The sequence below is a fragment of the Corapipo altera genome, unplaced genomic scaffold (genome assembly GCF_003945725.1).
Source record: "Corapipo altera isolate COAL_440 unplaced genomic scaffold, ASM394572v1 52b, whole genome shotgun sequence".
NCBI classification, from domain to species: Eukaryota; Metazoa; Chordata; class Aves; order Passeriformes; family Pipridae; genus Corapipo; species Corapipo altera.
The window spans coordinates 1,082,673-1,099,690 of record NW_020884922.1 but is presented as its reverse complement, the minus strand read 5'-3'; the positions used below and the strand labels follow the sequence as shown (position 1 = coordinate 1,099,690).

General features: G+C 42.6%; 1 protein-coding gene across 1 annotated transcript in view; it reads right to left on the bottom strand.

The window, feature by feature from the left end:
- LAPTM4B (lysosomal protein transmembrane 4 beta) overlaps positions 1-14,544 on the bottom strand; it is a 52,514-nt gene extending 37,970 nt beyond the window's left edge. The window contains exon 1 of the mRNA XM_027656972.1: positions 14,304-14,544. Coding sequence (XP_027512773.1) covers positions 14,304-14,474 — 171 coding nt within the window. The 5' untranslated portion in view covers positions 14,475-14,544. The remainder of the gene's footprint in view (positions 1-14,303) is intronic.
- Positions 14,545-17,018: the final 2,474 nt, after the last annotated feature.

Genomic DNA, 17,018 nt, shown 5'->3' with positions numbered 1-17,018 from the left:
TTTAATTTGCAGACAATGCCAAACTGTAAGCACTTTAGGAGATAAGATCAAAATAATTTTGACCAACTAGAGCAGAATTCAGACAACAGAGCCCAATTCCGTACCAACAAGCACAGAGCATCACATTTGTCACTGAAAATAATCGAGTAGGTGACAGTTCCTCAGAAAGGAGTCTGGGTATGACAGTGAATGAACGAAGCGTGACTCAGTGGCATCCCACAAGCTCATCTTGTGGTTACATGGTGGTGGGCAGTATTGCAGAAACCTGAGTAGTAGATGCACAAGCCACCTCCAACTCGCCCTCCCGCAGAAAGGGTCCAATTCAAAGCCCTTTAAAACACACAAAGAAAAACCCTGGGGAGGATCCTGCAACAGAACAGAGGGCAATCGGACATCTGGAAAGTTGGACTGACAGGGAAAAAACTTGGGTTGCTTAGCAAGGAAAAGGTAGAGAGATATGCTCTCAGTCTTTTATATGTGCAGAAAGGTGGAGAAAAGATGGAGGCAATAGACATTCCTCCAGATCCAGTGGGAGATAAGTAAAGTAACTGACTTAAATGACAGCAAATGGGAATTTCAATTAGGAAATTAAGTTCAGCATCTTGCTGAACAACAAGAACAATCAGACAGCAGAAGAGAGTGTCTGAAGGGGGTTTGAGATCTTCATTTCTGCATTTTTACACAGAACAGTTTAATAGTTTTGTGTTGGGAATGCTGTAGCCATGGACGGTCTTGTCTTGGCTTTGAAGATATCAGATGGCTATCAACATCCAAAGTTACATTCTATAAATCCTACTAGTTTTTAACATTACGTATAACTCTATATTGCAATCCAATTCTTGCTTTATACTCCTTTGTGAAAGCCTAGAGGACATAGGCCGGTAATAAAAATACTACCTAAGAAGAGTACTCAACCAAGCAATCAAGACTATAAAAACTATAAATGTATAGAATGTTGCTATATTAAAGGCATATAGGTTTTTTTCGTAGAGATATAGTCAGGAAGAGTCATAAAATACTGACCTAGGCACTCTACTTTCTCCTTATGCATATGTCCAGATTCAGATTATGCGTTTGTCAGCACTGCCTTTAAATCTCTGTATAAGACACAGATTGTGTTTGCCTGATCTGAAGTCTGCTGCAGTCAGTAGGAATCTCTCTAATGCTCTTTAGTGCATCACTTTTCTGTTCTATCAGGTTGTTCTCTTGAGATCCTCATAATGGTCTCTGAGCATCATCCAGCTGTGCTGTCAGCAGTGCAAGCGAAATACACCATGTGTTTGTTTGCTCACCCTCTTTCTCCCAGAAATGTGTGCACAGTTGGGAGTATTGTGTTCATTAGGATTTTCCTTTTGTTTTAAAAGTGATGTGACCGTTGAATTTTGAAAAATGCTTTAATGCATAAATTCAGGGTGCCTAAAAACTTACTGATGTAACATTTTCCAAGGACACATAATCAAGGACAAGAGCATAAAGAATGATTCCCTGTTGATAAATGCAGTTGGCATGCAAGCTGAAATCTCCATTCTAGGAAAAGCAAAGAAGATTTTTCTGCTCTCTCTGTGGGGCCAAGATTTCCTTCAAGACGTTTTACATTCCTTCAGCAACAAATAGTGTAACAATCAATTAGTAATGCCTAGAAAGCATTTTCATTTTGCAAATTTTCAGTAAGGAGCTAAGCCCTATACCTTCCCAAAGAGCCACATTGACCTCCTTTTATGGATGGAGAAACAGAAACATGTCCATGAACATGCAAGAGGGTGGTGTTCAGTGCTAATAATGAAATGCAAGACTTTGCACTATCAAGTCAGAACTGTGACCACTATGTCCTGTGGCTGGTTGTGGCCATAGTGCTACCCAGGGTTACAGAAGAGGAGCCCCAAGGGCACTAGCAGGCCTTACTGGCCCTGTACAGCCCTACTTTGGGCCTCCCCACACCCCTGCTGATGACCCAAAACCCCATCCAGCTCAGCCTTGGGTCATCAGTCCCTGTCCCAGTGGCACCACAGGAGTGCCAGTCTCCAGCCACACTTCCTGGACGGACCCTATAAATGCATATTGCAGCTTGTCTCCAGTTGTGTTCCTGGTCTCAGCCCCTTTTGCTCCTGGTTGGCCTCCCTGGTTCATCACCTTCCCTATTGGTGGACCCCTTGATCAGCCTCAGCCCCCAGTTCTGCTCCTGGGCTCTGTCCCTGCAGGATGGTGCTCAGACTGCCATAACAAGGCTGGACAGAGATCCCATGGAACATCCTAGAAATACCCAAGAAATACTCTTATCCTGATACAGAAAGAAAATAATAATTAAAAACAATCCCAAGATCCTACTTCTCTGGCAGTCAGATGAAATACATCCACCTTCTCATTGATGAAGAAGACAACTCTGCTTTGTAGAGACCCCAAAATGTATAACATAAATGGGGAAAGAGGAAATATTAAGTAGGAGATAGGTAGTCCAAATATTGGAACATTAATTGGATTTCCTGCTCTGGGCTTACAAAACATAATTTCAGATTTGAGTAGGAGATATTTTAAACAGCACCAATTGTGTGAGAAATGGTGCATTCAGACATGAGGAAGAAAGGCAGCACGTGCAGAGGCTGGGACCAGCACTGCCAGCTATTGCTGCTGCTTCTATCTGCACTGTGATAAAGAACCAGCAGCTTATGCACGATGTGAGGCAGTTCTGCTGGAAAGAACATCCAGTATTTAGGATGCAAGCAAGCAACCTTATGTGTTCCAGAGATCAGCAGTGAATTGTGGGGACCTGGAAGGTGTCAGGAACCACTGCATCAAAAGGTGATGAGAAAATGAGTACCACTATAATTTCAGAACCTTCACAGAAGTGCAGCTGCATGGTATCTATCCCAGCTTATGTGAAATGAAATCAGTTCCAGCAGCTTCTAAGAGTATGCCATTGACATAGAACTACTCGATTCCTAACTCAAGCAGACAGAGAAGTGCAACGTACGTGGATGCCTGTAATCATCAAAAGAATTGCCTGGAGTTACAACAGCTTAATTTCTCCCTGTCTTTCTCCAGCTTACAGTCAAGAGGGGAAATAAAATTGCTCTGGTAAAGGAGTTTAGAAGAGGAAATATTAAGCTGCGTTACAAATACAGCCATGTTTCTACTCAAGTTCACAGAGTCCCCTCTACAAATATTCTACTACAGTTGTCCTAAGACTTCCTAATGCAATGAAGAGAGACCCCATATTTACGGGAAAAAGGAAGGAAAATCCTCTAGTTTTACTTCTATGAGGGTTCAATTTATAACTGAATCCATGCATATAGCAGTCTGAATGTTCTCTATGTGGTGCAAGACGTAAATACTGTTGTAATTCTGTGTCTGTTTTCAGCTTCACTGAACTCAAGAGAGATCCACTTAAGCACACCCCTTAAATCTCTGTACTGGTGGAGAACTAACTCCCTGCCTGCATCCCTCTATGGTTCCAGAGAGCTGGTTTACTGACAGTGAGCACCCCAGTAATATGTAAGTATAAAAAATATAATACTTTTAGATAAGGGGAGAAAAATAGAAAACTGCAAAGATAAACTTTATTTTTATGATCTAGAAATAATAAAAAAAAATTGATTTAATGAAAAAATTCTGGGCTATCCTTCAACTTCCTGTAGCCTGTATTAGTGAATTGTAATAGTGTGATTGATAGGGGCAGCTAGTTACAGAAAACATCACTGTAGTTTCCTCTGTAGACCCATGCCTGACACAATATGAGCTACCAGATGAAAGAGGAGATGATGTTTCTGACAAAAATGGTTGTGACTGAGCAGCAAATAACAGTAGCTTTCTCCAACGTCTTTGAACAGTGAGCCACCTCTGGATGTCACTGACCAAGGTTCCTAAACCTTGCCCAGGTTTTGAATTGGCACACACAATTCTAGTATATTTTTAATACCCACAAAACTGGCAGGGTTTACTTTGTTGTCCTCTACAGAGATACTACTGAAGCAAATCACCACGGACACTAATTTTACTAGTAAGAAATCCCAATTGTTTTTAATAAAACTGAAGAAAATCTCAAGCAGAACTCCCGTACCCTCTATCTTTCTTCAAAAAACTGAAGGCAATTTTATGATTCTAGGTACTTGTTTTCTATAGAAACTATAGAAACAAAACCCCAGTCTTAAACTATTTTTGCTCTTTGAAACTTAACAGAAGAATATTTTCTAGTATTTGGATATTTGAAGTCAGTATTACTATTAGAAAAAGTAAGAATGTATGTAAAATGTCTATTTAAGTACCTCAACATCTTTATTTCTCCCCATCTACCATTTCATACTCACATGGTACGTTCTTTACATTGTTCTTGATTTTCTTTCTTTTAGCATAAAAGATACTAATTAAAGCAAGAATACTTTTGTTCATCAAGAGCACGCAAGAACTCTACAAAGGTTAAAAAAAATATCAAGTTCAGGGTTTAACTCCATACCTCAAGGTAGATTTGCACTATCTGGGGTGCCTTTCCTGAACTTCTGTTAGCAATGATGATGAGTTAAGCTTTATGAACCATTGCCCTGTATAGGCAGATTTTTCTATGTGATTTCTCTCTCTGCTCATTAAGCAAAGTTTTGTGTTTGTTGGGGTTTTTGTTGGTGGTTTTTTTTTTTCTGAATTCTGACTAAAGAAGAAACAAGGAGGAAATTTTAGCAATAAAGGTTTTAGAGCTGACCACTGTGGAGAGCAGGCAAACAATGAACAAAGGAATGAGGTCCCCTCCATATGCACAAGTTTCTTTTCAAGTGTCATGGCACTCAATCACTTTTCCCCTCAGGGCACAGGAGCTACATCAGAGCACACCTCAGCCACTAGCCTGAACTCCAGGAATGGAGCAGCAGGAGAACCCTGGCTGTCAGAGTAGACACCTCTCTCTTTTTTGTGCTGTGTAAAACTTCTGCCTCATGCTAATGAAAATGTTTCAACTTCCCAGTGCTGGGGGACAAGCTACTGGTATCTTAGCGATGCACAAGTTAATATGTGACCCAAGGTAGGAAACTCAGCCACAGTCATCCAATGAAACAAAACAGCCTGAAGAGAAATCGAAAGATGGCTACTTAAACTTGACCCCTTAAACCAGTGAAATTCATTATCAGACATTATTACTGAAGGTAAAAGGTTGGAGGAATACAGAAAAAGATGAGCTATTTATTCAGGAAATGCAAGTGCTTACAAAACATTTTAAAAACAAAATACAAACCTTCCTGCTTCAGGTCATTGCCCAACCTTAAAATAATAGGAGAATAAAAGAAAATGTTGTCCCTGTACAAGTTGTTCTTTCTCCCTTCCCAACTGCACTGCAATAGGGAGAGCACTAGTCAGGTCAGAAGTAGTGATAAGGTTTCTTTGTTGTTTAGTCTGGAGAAGACAGGGTAGAGTGCAAAATTGCTATTTTTCTATATTACGCATGAGAAATCAAAGAATCATCCATGCAGGCTCAGACTAGCATATTACAAAGTGCATATTATAGAGAGCATATAATAGAGAGCTGCATAAAATATTTCAATCAGACTTTATTCATAATTTCTACTTCGATTGCTTGGACACTAAACACTGAACTTTAAAGGCTATGCTGATTTAATTGATATAGGAAGTCCAGCATAACTTACCAGCACTCTTCCATACAAAGAACTCAAGTATTGCCAACTGCCAGCCTTTCAACAGTTTTAAATCCCAAAGCACAAGCTGTCTGTTATTGATGAAATATGGCAATGATTAAATTTATTTAAAAACAAAATAGGTGGACAGATTGTGCAGGATGGACACTATTGGTTTCTGCCTCCCTAGAGATAGAGTTTAGTTTGTTATGTACTTAATCTTAGTCCTTTCTTGGTTTAAGGAAATAGGCTATTTTTATGCAAATTTATTAGTGGATTCAGTGTTACTTTTACATTGTATTAAAGAAAGTTGAACCTCTATCTCAGCAAAGTCCTGAAAATTATTGCTGAGGTCTTCTGCCCAGCAAGACCTCCAGGGAAATATTTATGGGGAAATATAATCATATACCCATGTTCAAATTATATCATGGCCAGACCAACTCACCATTTCTCCTAAAGGTCACTTGGTTCAGGATGTGGTGGAGAGCTGGCAAAGAGGTGGTATGCAATAATACCTTGCTAGAAAAAAGGTTGTTCAACTGGCCAGTTGGGATTTGTTTGGTTTCTGCAGTTGTACTTGACTTCCAAAAACGCATGTTTGAGTCTTGCAGGTGACTGTGAAAGGTTGAGGGCAGATCTGCTAAAGTGTGGCTGTGATGTGAGCTGTGGCAGCTCCCACGGACTTAGACCTGTGTGTGAACTTGTGACAGAGGACAGGCCAGGACACACAGCTCAAGGCACCTGGCCCTGGCCAGTGGCTGGTGTGTCTCACCCACACCAGCCCACAACACTGTGCTCAGATTCACAACACTGTGCTCACAACAGCCTGTGCTCAGACCCACCTCTAGCCTCTCTGGACATGTGTCATTGCACTGGTGAGAGGACTGTGCCTCAGCTTCTGACAGCAAGTCGCACATGCCCAATTAATTAAAAAAACCCAAACAAAACACCAAAACACAATGAATCTTCAATCAATCATTCCTATGTAGCCACCACAGGCAATATCTACAAAAGCCATGCAAGTGACTGACTGCATCCTTGAATCACTCTGCAACCCAAGGCAGGGATTTAGTTATGCAAGGAAGAATTTGAAGGATGATACAGTACAGATAATTACTGAAATAGTAAAGAACATGATCACATGCATCCAGTCTGTCTGGGCACAGCTGTTTCACTGTTGAGAAATGCACCTCTGCAAGGTGAAAATCTCCCACAAGCCTGTGTTTCTGCCAAAAGCATTCGTCCTGTCTGTTTTAAGTAGCTTAATATATCTCCAGATAGAACAAGATCTTGCTCAGCTTATGCCAACAACGAAAAGAAAAACAGTCACTGCACTCTAAAAAGCTCTTCCAAGGCTAGGTACTAGGATGACAGTAGTCAGAGCTGATTGCAGACATCTGAAAGAAAGCTGACCCACAGGAACAGTGCACTAGCCTCAAATCCATATTATTCCTTCAATTCCTTCCTCCCTGGCAGAATCACCTCAGATTGACCAGAAGCATTCTCGTATACCTTGAGCGACAAGTGTGGGTTTTAGAATCTTATTCTGCCGTGTGGAAATTTGGAGCTTTGAACCTCCAGCCCTGCTGGAGAACAAGACAGAAACTCCCCTGCACTTTTTCATGTCTTGACCACTTCAAACTTCCAGTCAAAGCATAAACTTCACAATAATACCAGAGAAAAATAAAGTAGCCAAGAAAATTAGTTCCTGGTTATTTTGCAAAATCCGTTCCATATGTCCAGAAATATATAAGACTAATTGCATTTTCACTGACGTCAGTCTAATCAACGATCAGTTTACGAAGCTTAATGTGTTCTCCTCTGGCTCACTAGGAGATACATATTAACCTTCAAAAGAACTTGTAAACACATTTTACTTGATTAATGTAAAAACTCCTTTCTATAAATACATTCATGATTTTTGTATAAAAGCCCAAATGTAATTATAGCATGCTGGACTCCTAATAGGATTCTTTCCTTCAACAAGCATTTATGTAAACTTTGCTCCTCTTACAACCAGCCATCTGTTTTCTCACTGGAGGGAGACAACTGCTACTTGTAATCCCAGTGAATTTATTATCCAATCGAAGGCCTTAATAAGAAAAAAGGGGTATTTTACAAGGGCTTGCAATTTCTGAATTGATAACTGTATTGATTAGATGAGACAATTGTGTCATCGTGTGACAACTGATGCAGATTATCAGCCATCACTGCAATGATTCACATACTGTGAAATATCCTACTGTGGTATTTGGGGATATAAGAAAAACTGCCTGTGTTAGGGGATTAGAGCTTAAAGACGTTTTCATAAATCCTTGTGTTGTATTACAGACTAATGTTCAGGAAATGCATGGACTGCCCAAAAGACGCTTCCAAGAAATTTTACCCCTCCAATGACTTAAAAAGTTTTTACCACAAAACCACTAATAAACATACTGATGTATGACACAGCCTGGGGAGGACTAATAAAATGCTGCTTCTACTCCTCTCTGCAACACAGCAAACACATAAACCTGGCTATTTTCACTCAGAACAGAAAACACAGGTAACTTGGGATATAATGTACCAATTAATCCATCCTTTTTTCAGATAATCTTTCTGGCCTGTCCATGGATGGGTTCTGTCACTCAGAGACAAGTGATTACGGTGTTCTCAAGCTATCTTATTGATTGTGCAATTTAAATTCCTCCCATATGTTCTTTTATTGCAATTCATCTGAAGAGGGCCTGAAGCATGATTTGGAGAAAGGTCCCGCACCGCAGAAACCAAGGCAGGCTTGTGCATAGCAGGGAGGAGTTCTTCAAGGATGCCATTCCTGAAGCTTTTAACTGTTACATTATTTAACTGCCTCTCTAAAAAAGTTACAATTAGAACGTGGTTATTGAGAAGGTCTTTCAGATAAGATCATTTTGTTCATGCTAATGAGCAGTATTTGTCTTTATTCTTTGTTCTAACACACCTTAAATGCATACATGTGGTTTCTGTTTCTTAAGAAAATACCATACAAGGCCTGACAGATATTTGTGTGCAGAATCAGTCATTTATTTCCCACCGGTCTTGAAGAAAATGAAATGGATGCAATCCAGTCCAAGAGCATATACCCTGAATCTCCTCTGCCTCCAGTCTCAGTTGGATATTCAACATATACATCAATCATCAGGGAAGCTTTTGAAAGTAACATTCATATTTTTCTTTATTCATAATGAATTCCAAGTTCCCACTCTCCTCAAGAGCAAGCATGTGCACAGGAAGACTCTAATGAGTTACTTCGGAATGTTATTATTTTTTTTCATTATTTCAGCTTTCATCTTATGAAGTACAGACAACAGAAAAACTAATGATCATTTTATAGACATGGTACTTGGGGCACAAATATTTAGTCACTCAAGTCATTTCTACTAGAAGAATTGGGAATCTCATGTCATTTCAGATTATATCATGACCCCTTCACCTGCCAGTGGAGAAATCTCACATGCTGCTGATACTACATCTCCTACCAAAGGTTGAGAATTAGCCATGTCATTGGCACCATCCAGCTCTTCCCTCTGAATATACAACCCAGGACTGGGTCATGGAGGGGCAATTACCTGGTGAACCCACAACAGGCCCTATTCTGCTAGGCTTCTTTCCCAGTGTCACCAGTACTGGACTGTTCCTGGAAGCAGTAAAGGCAGCACTGCCTGCAGGATAATCTGACCCAACACTCCAGCTATATCACACTGGGACAAGGGAAGTGACATCCCTGGCTGACATGAAGGAACTGAGCCTTCAGTGAGCTGGCTACTGTGACCCTTCATACAGAGATAAAGCTGGAAATCCTTTATTTTTAGCCCATTTCCTTCCATATAAAAACAAAGCAAGCTAATTTTCTAAGTAAAACACAAGGCCTCATACTTGTATTCATGAAAATTCCCACAACCTGGCATTGGGATAACACACCAGGCTTTCTAATGGTGCAATTTTGCCCTTTTCACAACTTCAGTTCTTTTTTCAGTTCTTACAATCCCCTGATTCTCATAGGTTTGAAAATAATTAAGAACTTCATCTTTTCGTAGAATTCCTTTATTTTGCCTGGAAGGGCCTTTACATTCTGCTTAAGGGACCCTTACTTAAAACTCCTTGCTGAGTGAGTAGTCTCCTACAGTATAAAGGTTGCAGGAGTGCAGACAAAGCAGCTTGCAAGGGTCCCAGTGTAGGTATATTTTGTTTACATGAGCAGCCACTGCTGATCTCTACCCCCTGCCAATTAAGCCAAGATTACTGAAATCTTCTAACTGGTATTTAAGCATGCTGCCATACATGCTGTTTTCATGAGGCTTTAAAAGGGACAGGAAATAAATGTGGCCCAGTCACAAAATATATACCTTCATTCTCCTTTTGACATCAGATCAAGTGCACACTACTGATCTTGGCAGGATGTTCAACCTGTAGATCAATGAGACCATAGCAAGCCGTGCTCTTCTTTTGCTTTACAGTATAAGGAAGCCACTAGCAGTACATTTTTTCATCCATTAGAATTCAACCTTTTATTAAAAAATGACTGGGATACAGAGAGAAATTACACACGCTTTCAACTGTATATTCAGAAAAATACAGAACTGAAATGTCACAACCAGCAATTCATGCTGAGCTTTCCACAATTAGCAGCTCAAATATTGAAGCCACCCTGGCTAAAAACTTCAGCTCACTCTATTTATGTTCTTAGTGCACATCCTTCAGTGAGAGACACACAACTCAATAACTTGTGGTTATAAAAGGTTCTCAGGCTTCTCCCAGCTTTTATTTTTAGCCTCTCACTGTCAGGGCCTCAGGGAGTGCAGAGGGAGGGCTCAGCTCCCCAGGCGTGGCAATGGCACCTGGGGTTCCTGAGGGGACTGTGGGACCACCGGGAGGAGCAGCCTGTGTCCAGGGCACTGCTGCAGGGAGGCAAGGAGCAGGAGGCACTGGGCACACTGAGCTCAAAAACGAAAGCTCCTTCTTTTAATGTTTATTTTCTTGGACTGATACCTTACAATTTCATCTTCTCCCCACCCAAGTCAATCAGAAATAATTCCTGTTATCCCAGATGATGTTGGTGGATCCTTGGGGTTTGCAGAAACCCCACTGCCAGGAGAGTGGGAAATCCTTCCATGACTTTGTCGGCACATCTGACGTTGCTCCTTCTTTGTGTTTTAGATAAGGAAAGTGGAATCCATTTCCTCAGGAAGAAGACATGCAGTGTTTATAAATGCTGTCACCGAATGGGGTGTTACTCTGAGTCACCAGCACTTACTGGGCCACTTGGAACAGACTGAAATGCCAGATTTCCCCTGGATTCCAGGGGAGATCAGAACTCATTTCACCACTGTCACTGCCCTGATCAGCATGGTGATACAGCTGTCTGGGACAAAAGTAAGCTGTTGGAAGCGACTTTCTCATTTCCTTTTTTTTTTTTTTTTTAATATGACAGTTTTAAGACTTCTGTACCCCAAAACATTTGTGTGTTATTATTGTGACCTCTGGTTTTATGTTACGATATAGAGAAGCGTAAAGTCCATTACAGTGGGATAAAAACCCAAAGATTAATAACCAGCTGAACCAAACTGGTCCTCAGGTTTGAAATAAATATCAGCCCCCAGCCAGTCTTATTACTGCCATTTAAATCTTCATCATAACGTTTGTATTTAATATTGCAGCACCCCCTGTTAAGCTTTTCTCCCCAAGGCAGCACACTAGTTCCTGAAGTGCAGTTTTTTTCTGCAACCCGATTAGATATTCTTTTTAGGAAATTTTCCCTGGCTGCTCCAAACTTTACAAGTTACTTTTCACACTGAAGTATCTCAGTGCTCTGTGGCAGCATGTATGTTGCATTCTGTATGCTATACTGCAATACCATGCAATGCTGGGTTATATTGCTCTACATGCAGTACCGACGGCGCTACCAGGAAGACACTACTGAAACACAATAGCTATAGAAACATTAGCATTCTGAGATCCATTAAGTTCTAAATAGAGCAAAGTTAAATATTTATTTCCCAGCTATTGATACTTTATGAGACCACTGTAAGCATCCATGGCTGCTCTGCCTGTGTTGGAAAAGCAGTGTTCCTACCTACGTGGAAAGAGCTCTCAACAGTAGCACTGATGATTCCACCTGCACTCAGCTCCCACTCTTTCCACTATTTGTAGGATCCCAAGCATTCAGTTAAAACATCAAAACTAAAGATCTAAAGCATCATCCTAGAGAAATTCACTATTTTTTCCACATTTTTCAGGTATGACATTCTGCCTTCTGAAATTATTCTAACACAAAACCAGCTCAGTATGTGAAAATCCTATTTTAAAAGCCTGCCAAAACTTTTAAGCTACTGTTTTTTCCTCTTTCAGATGCCTCTACTACTGAATCATTGCATTCATGGTCATAGAATTAATGAAACTTACACTTCACAGGTAGTGAGATTTGGAAAAGCAACAAGAAAATTATTCCATCTCTAGAGGAATGTTTTTTCCTAAAGTAATTTTCTGTAAAGCATAATGGCAAACCATATACAGAATACAGGCTGATGTAGCAAAAAATCAGAAGTATTTTTGTTTGAACTTAAGTTGAGGTAATGCTCACAGCTCATGTGTGGTTTAGAGTAATGCAACCATCCAAAATGCATGCAGAGAAAAAATGCCACCAGGACATCTATTTTTGTGCAAACCCTCAATAGCATATAGTGCCAAATCATAATTGTTCTTCTGAGACAAAACAATTTTTTTGAGTATGACTTTATCAACCAGACTTTTCAACCAGGTCCATTTATTCAAGGAGCTACCCCTTCCTTATTGTTTCCTAACTTTGTAAGCTATCAAAAGGTTTAGTATTTATTATAAACATGCATCTAAATCTCTCTTCTTAATGGTTACATTTAGAAATCTAAATATTTGCAGTAGGGGAGAAAGCGCAGAAATGTGCACCTTGACACATTATCATTTTGAAGTAATTCAGAACTCTGCCCTGAAAAATCTATGAAAGCAAAAGATGCAAAGCAGGAAGATGCGTAAATCAGGAAATGCTACCCATTAAAAAGAAAATTTTAAAACAATATTTTACTGCAAAATCTATGTGAAGTTGGGGCACTAGTATTTAAATGTTAATAACACACTAGGTAACAGAGTCTAAATGGCTGTCAGGTTTTTCTTTGTATCAGAGCCTAGGTGATGCACTTCCCTCTTCCTCAAATATCTTTAGGTCTGAACAGCTAAAATACCTGTATCCCTGTCTTTCTGGAGCCAACATGAAAAGGCTTCATTCAGCTGAAGGCAGAAAGAAATAACAAGCCACTTCAAAGAAACATTCAGAAGCTTTCAGGTCATACTAAAACTTACTGAAACTTCACTGCAGCCACTCAAAGAGAGGCATCTTTTATAATACTGTCAGTATTGCAGATACTACAGGCTGTGAACATTGCAATTAATTATATTTTATTAAACCAGGAACAAGGAATATTCAACTAATGCATCATTTTCTCAGTGGTGAAATATGTATTTTACAGGACACAGACCATTTTATATGATTTCTAGGACATAAATGTCAACCCAGCTTTTTTATTACGCTGGTTGAATTTATGTAATGAGCTGTCCTACAAGGGAGGCCAGCCCTGCATTTTTCATTTGCTTCTGCAGGGAATTTCTGTAGTGAGCAAATAAGCCTGGGTCTAATCTGCTTCCGTCTGCAATCATTTGAAAAATGATGCTTGGCACACAGCTCTGCACAGCCTTGCCATCTGACAGAGACCAGTTCCTCACACCAAGAGACTGAGCAGGCTGAGAAGTGCATCTACGTTATCTACAGCAACGAGCCAGTTCTTTTTATTCTGCAAATCCTGTAACTATGGCAGGGCCAGCTCTGGGAAAGCTGCTTTTCCTGCACTGCTACCCAAGGGATGGAGAAACAACTGTCAAACACGAGGGAGGAGGAATTGAGGGCTTAATTTGCCTCCAACTCACTGAGTCTTTTCCCCGACTGAGTAACGGGGTGTCAAACAGCCTCTGGTTACTGATGGTAACCCTGGAGCCTCCAGGGTCAATTCCTCACTCATGTCCTATAACCCTGGCAGAGGAAAGATGTCTTTCTAGTACCTGAGAACAGCTGCCTGGAAGGTTTCAGGTCTCTGCTAGGCAGACCAAAACCACCACTGATAAATGATTACCCGCCAAACAAGGGACAGCACTGACGAGAACACCTGACTGCCTCACGAAGCAGTGAACAGAGACGAAAACCCAGGATTTTCTGTGAGGTGCGGTCCGTGCAGCCCTGCTGGAGCTCACGCACCGGCGGGGCCTGTGTGCTGCAGTCAGCCCCGGCATGAGACACACGGCCCCGAAGTTTGGGGGCACCCCTCCCTCCAGAGGTCTTCAGTCACCACATTTTCACCCCTAAACAGCTTTTTGCTTGAGATCCAGTCGAGCCTGCCCGTGCACTGTATCTCCTGGCCCCGCTCCGCTGACCCTTAAACACGCACGTGCTTCATGTCCCAGTTTAGGCGGAGCCGAGATCCCAGGCTGTGCCCCGCGGGAGGACGAGCCGGGGCTCAGCGGCGGGAAGCGCCGGAGCTGCCTGCGCATTTCGCTGCTGTAACAACATGACTCCCTCCAAAAACCGCCTGGGCTGCCGGGGGCAGCCTGAACTGCTGCGATGGGCATCGCCCTTCCCGGAGTACCCGCTCAGACCGCCCCTGCAGCCGGTGCCGAGCGCCCGGAGCTGGGAGCCACCTCTGCGGGACGGGGAGAGCCGGGGGCGCTTACCAGGTACCAGACGCCGAGGATGATGGTGCCGGTGCGGACATGGCAGCAGAGGCAGCAGCTGTTGGAGTAGAAGCGCGCCCAGGGCGAGCTCAGCATCTCCGCAGCTCCTCGGGGCTCCGCGCCGCTCCGCGCCTCTGACCGCGCCGCTCCGCGGAGGCGGGGCCGGGCCGGGCCGGGGCCGCCCCTCCCGGCGGGCGGGGCCAGTACGGGCACGGCCCCGGCAGGGCCGCGGCGGAGGCTCCGGGGACCTGGTGGCGACCTGGACCAGGCCCCCGCTGGAAAATCCCCGTCTTCCCGCTGGAGAATCCGAAGCACGGGGGGCTTTCAGAACACGAAGTCCAGGGAATTCCGCGAGCTGGCAGCCTGGCCGCGGCCTGCGCCGGGTGTTGGGCAGGTGCCACCCTCCTGGGGGCCCTCCCGCCGCTCCTCTCCCCTCCCGGGCGCACCTCCTTTGGAATGAGCCCGGTGAGGGCGAACTCGGGTCGCCGCTTCCTTGGCAAAGGCTCGTCTCGGTCCTTTAGCTCGTCTCGCAATTCTTGACTGGCACAGCTGCAGAAATAAACTCCATTTCACTTTAAAGAAAGGCCATATCGGAGGAGATCATGGAATGCTTTGAATTTTCCCCAAATTTGGGAGGAATGAACATTCAGTTTCTTCACAGTGCGCTCCTAATCCACTCCCAAAGTTGCTATTAAGGAGGCTGGAATTGCCTCGTTTAACTGACACACGAGGTAACATCAACCTCATTGCCGCTACCTCTAGTTAATGCCCTGACGGGGCGTGGGGAAAAGCAGCACTGGAAGGACCCACTGCTGTGTATTTGAGGACTGATGCAGGTTTGAACTAAACTTCCTACCAAGCAGCTGACTTTTTCATGTTTTGTTATTTGAGACTTGTATCATCCTCCGGAGGAAATAACAAAGAATATCCTACCAGGAGGTCTGTATGTCTACCCTGACCCTCAGCACAATTTATTTACTGCCATCCAACTTGGCTTTCTACCAAATCCCACAATTTATCATCAAAATATAACATTGAAAAGTACTCCAATGCTTCTCTATATGGTTGCTTTGGGGCTTTTCATTATGTCATACATACATCTGCACAGAACAGGAACTTCAAGATAAAAGCTAACTTGGCAAGGAGGAATGTTTCTAACTATGCCTTATTCCTACTTGTAAAGCCACTATAGTAAATTAAATTAAAAGTGTTTTAAGTAGGAACTTTACACAGCCTCTGTTCTTAGTTTGTCCTTAGAAAACTTTCAGGAGTTTGGCAGGGATTTATTTTGCATGAAGAGAAAAGCTGCTTGACATTGAATTTATAATTTTGACTGGATTATATGTATAAGGCCAATATTGTATTTGCAAGATTCATATTCAAAAATGAAACTAAAATTGTAGTAAAATGAATCATTTATATTGACAAAACAGAGGGACCAAAGGAAAATCCTGAACAATGACTGTTATCAGAGACTGTGTCTCTGGTAACCTTGAGAGACCTTGGCCTTTAATACCAGAAAGTAGGCAAATTAGAGATTAAACCCTTGTATGTACGCCTTTTAAGTGTGCATGGAAGGTAAGAGCATCTGCTTTGTGAAAGTTATCTGACTGAGGACTCGACCTTTTCAAAATAAAGAGGGATGTGATAAACAAGGACCCACAGTTGCAAACCTGGTGGACAAGGGAGACAATGCCAAAGCCCAAAAGTCTCAGGTTACTGATTGATGGGCCATTGAAGAGCTCCATAAGAAACTTTGGACGGGGTCACCTGGAGTTTGTAACTGATAAGGGTCAGACAAGTAGACAAAACTTTGAAAGGAATGATTAGAGGAAGGGGATCAGGAAGGAGAAAGATCAGACAGAAAGACATATAACGAAGTTCAGTCGTGTAAAATCTGACAGAGCCCTCTGCTTGCTCACCCTGTCTTCTTATGGAAACTTTAAGTGTCTCTCTGTGTAGTCTCCACTCTCCACACAGCATGTGTGGGGCCTGTAAGGAGCAAGTGCCAGCTCCTGGGGGGGGTCAGGTGAATGAGGGGCTCAGTGCCAGCAGCTGGAGTGGACCATGGGTCACAGCCTGATGCCCGGGGCTGGCTGCTGGGGAGGTGGGTTTTTCGCTTGTAAGCACCAAGCTGGACCAGCTGGCCTGTACTTGGGTCTTCTGCGAGTCCTACATGTAGGAGGCACAGATGAAGGCAGCACCTTGTCTCTGGCCATCTGTGCAACTGTTCCTGTTGAGGTCCTGTGCCTGCAAAAGGGAAAGCAGCAGCTGCATCCCTCAGACTGGGATGGGCACAACAATCTGGGCTTTCGCAGACAGGCAGGAGAAACTCCAGGCCCTGGAGAGAGTCACTGGTTGTAACATCTCGCAGCACAATGCTCATCTCTGTAAGGAGAAATGAACTTCATGTCTGCTTTTGCTTATGGTTTCCCATCAGTGGCTTTGATCTCCATATTCTCAGAAGAAAAAGGAAGGAAGAATGAGCAGATGAACACTAATCACTTCAGAGCAGTTTCCTGTATAATTATTAATTTCCATTCAAAAAGCCTAATGAGAAAAATCAGGAAACATTAGGCTTCACATCACACTCTTGATTTATAACCAACTGCACTTGGTTTACTCGGTGAGGTTTTGGTT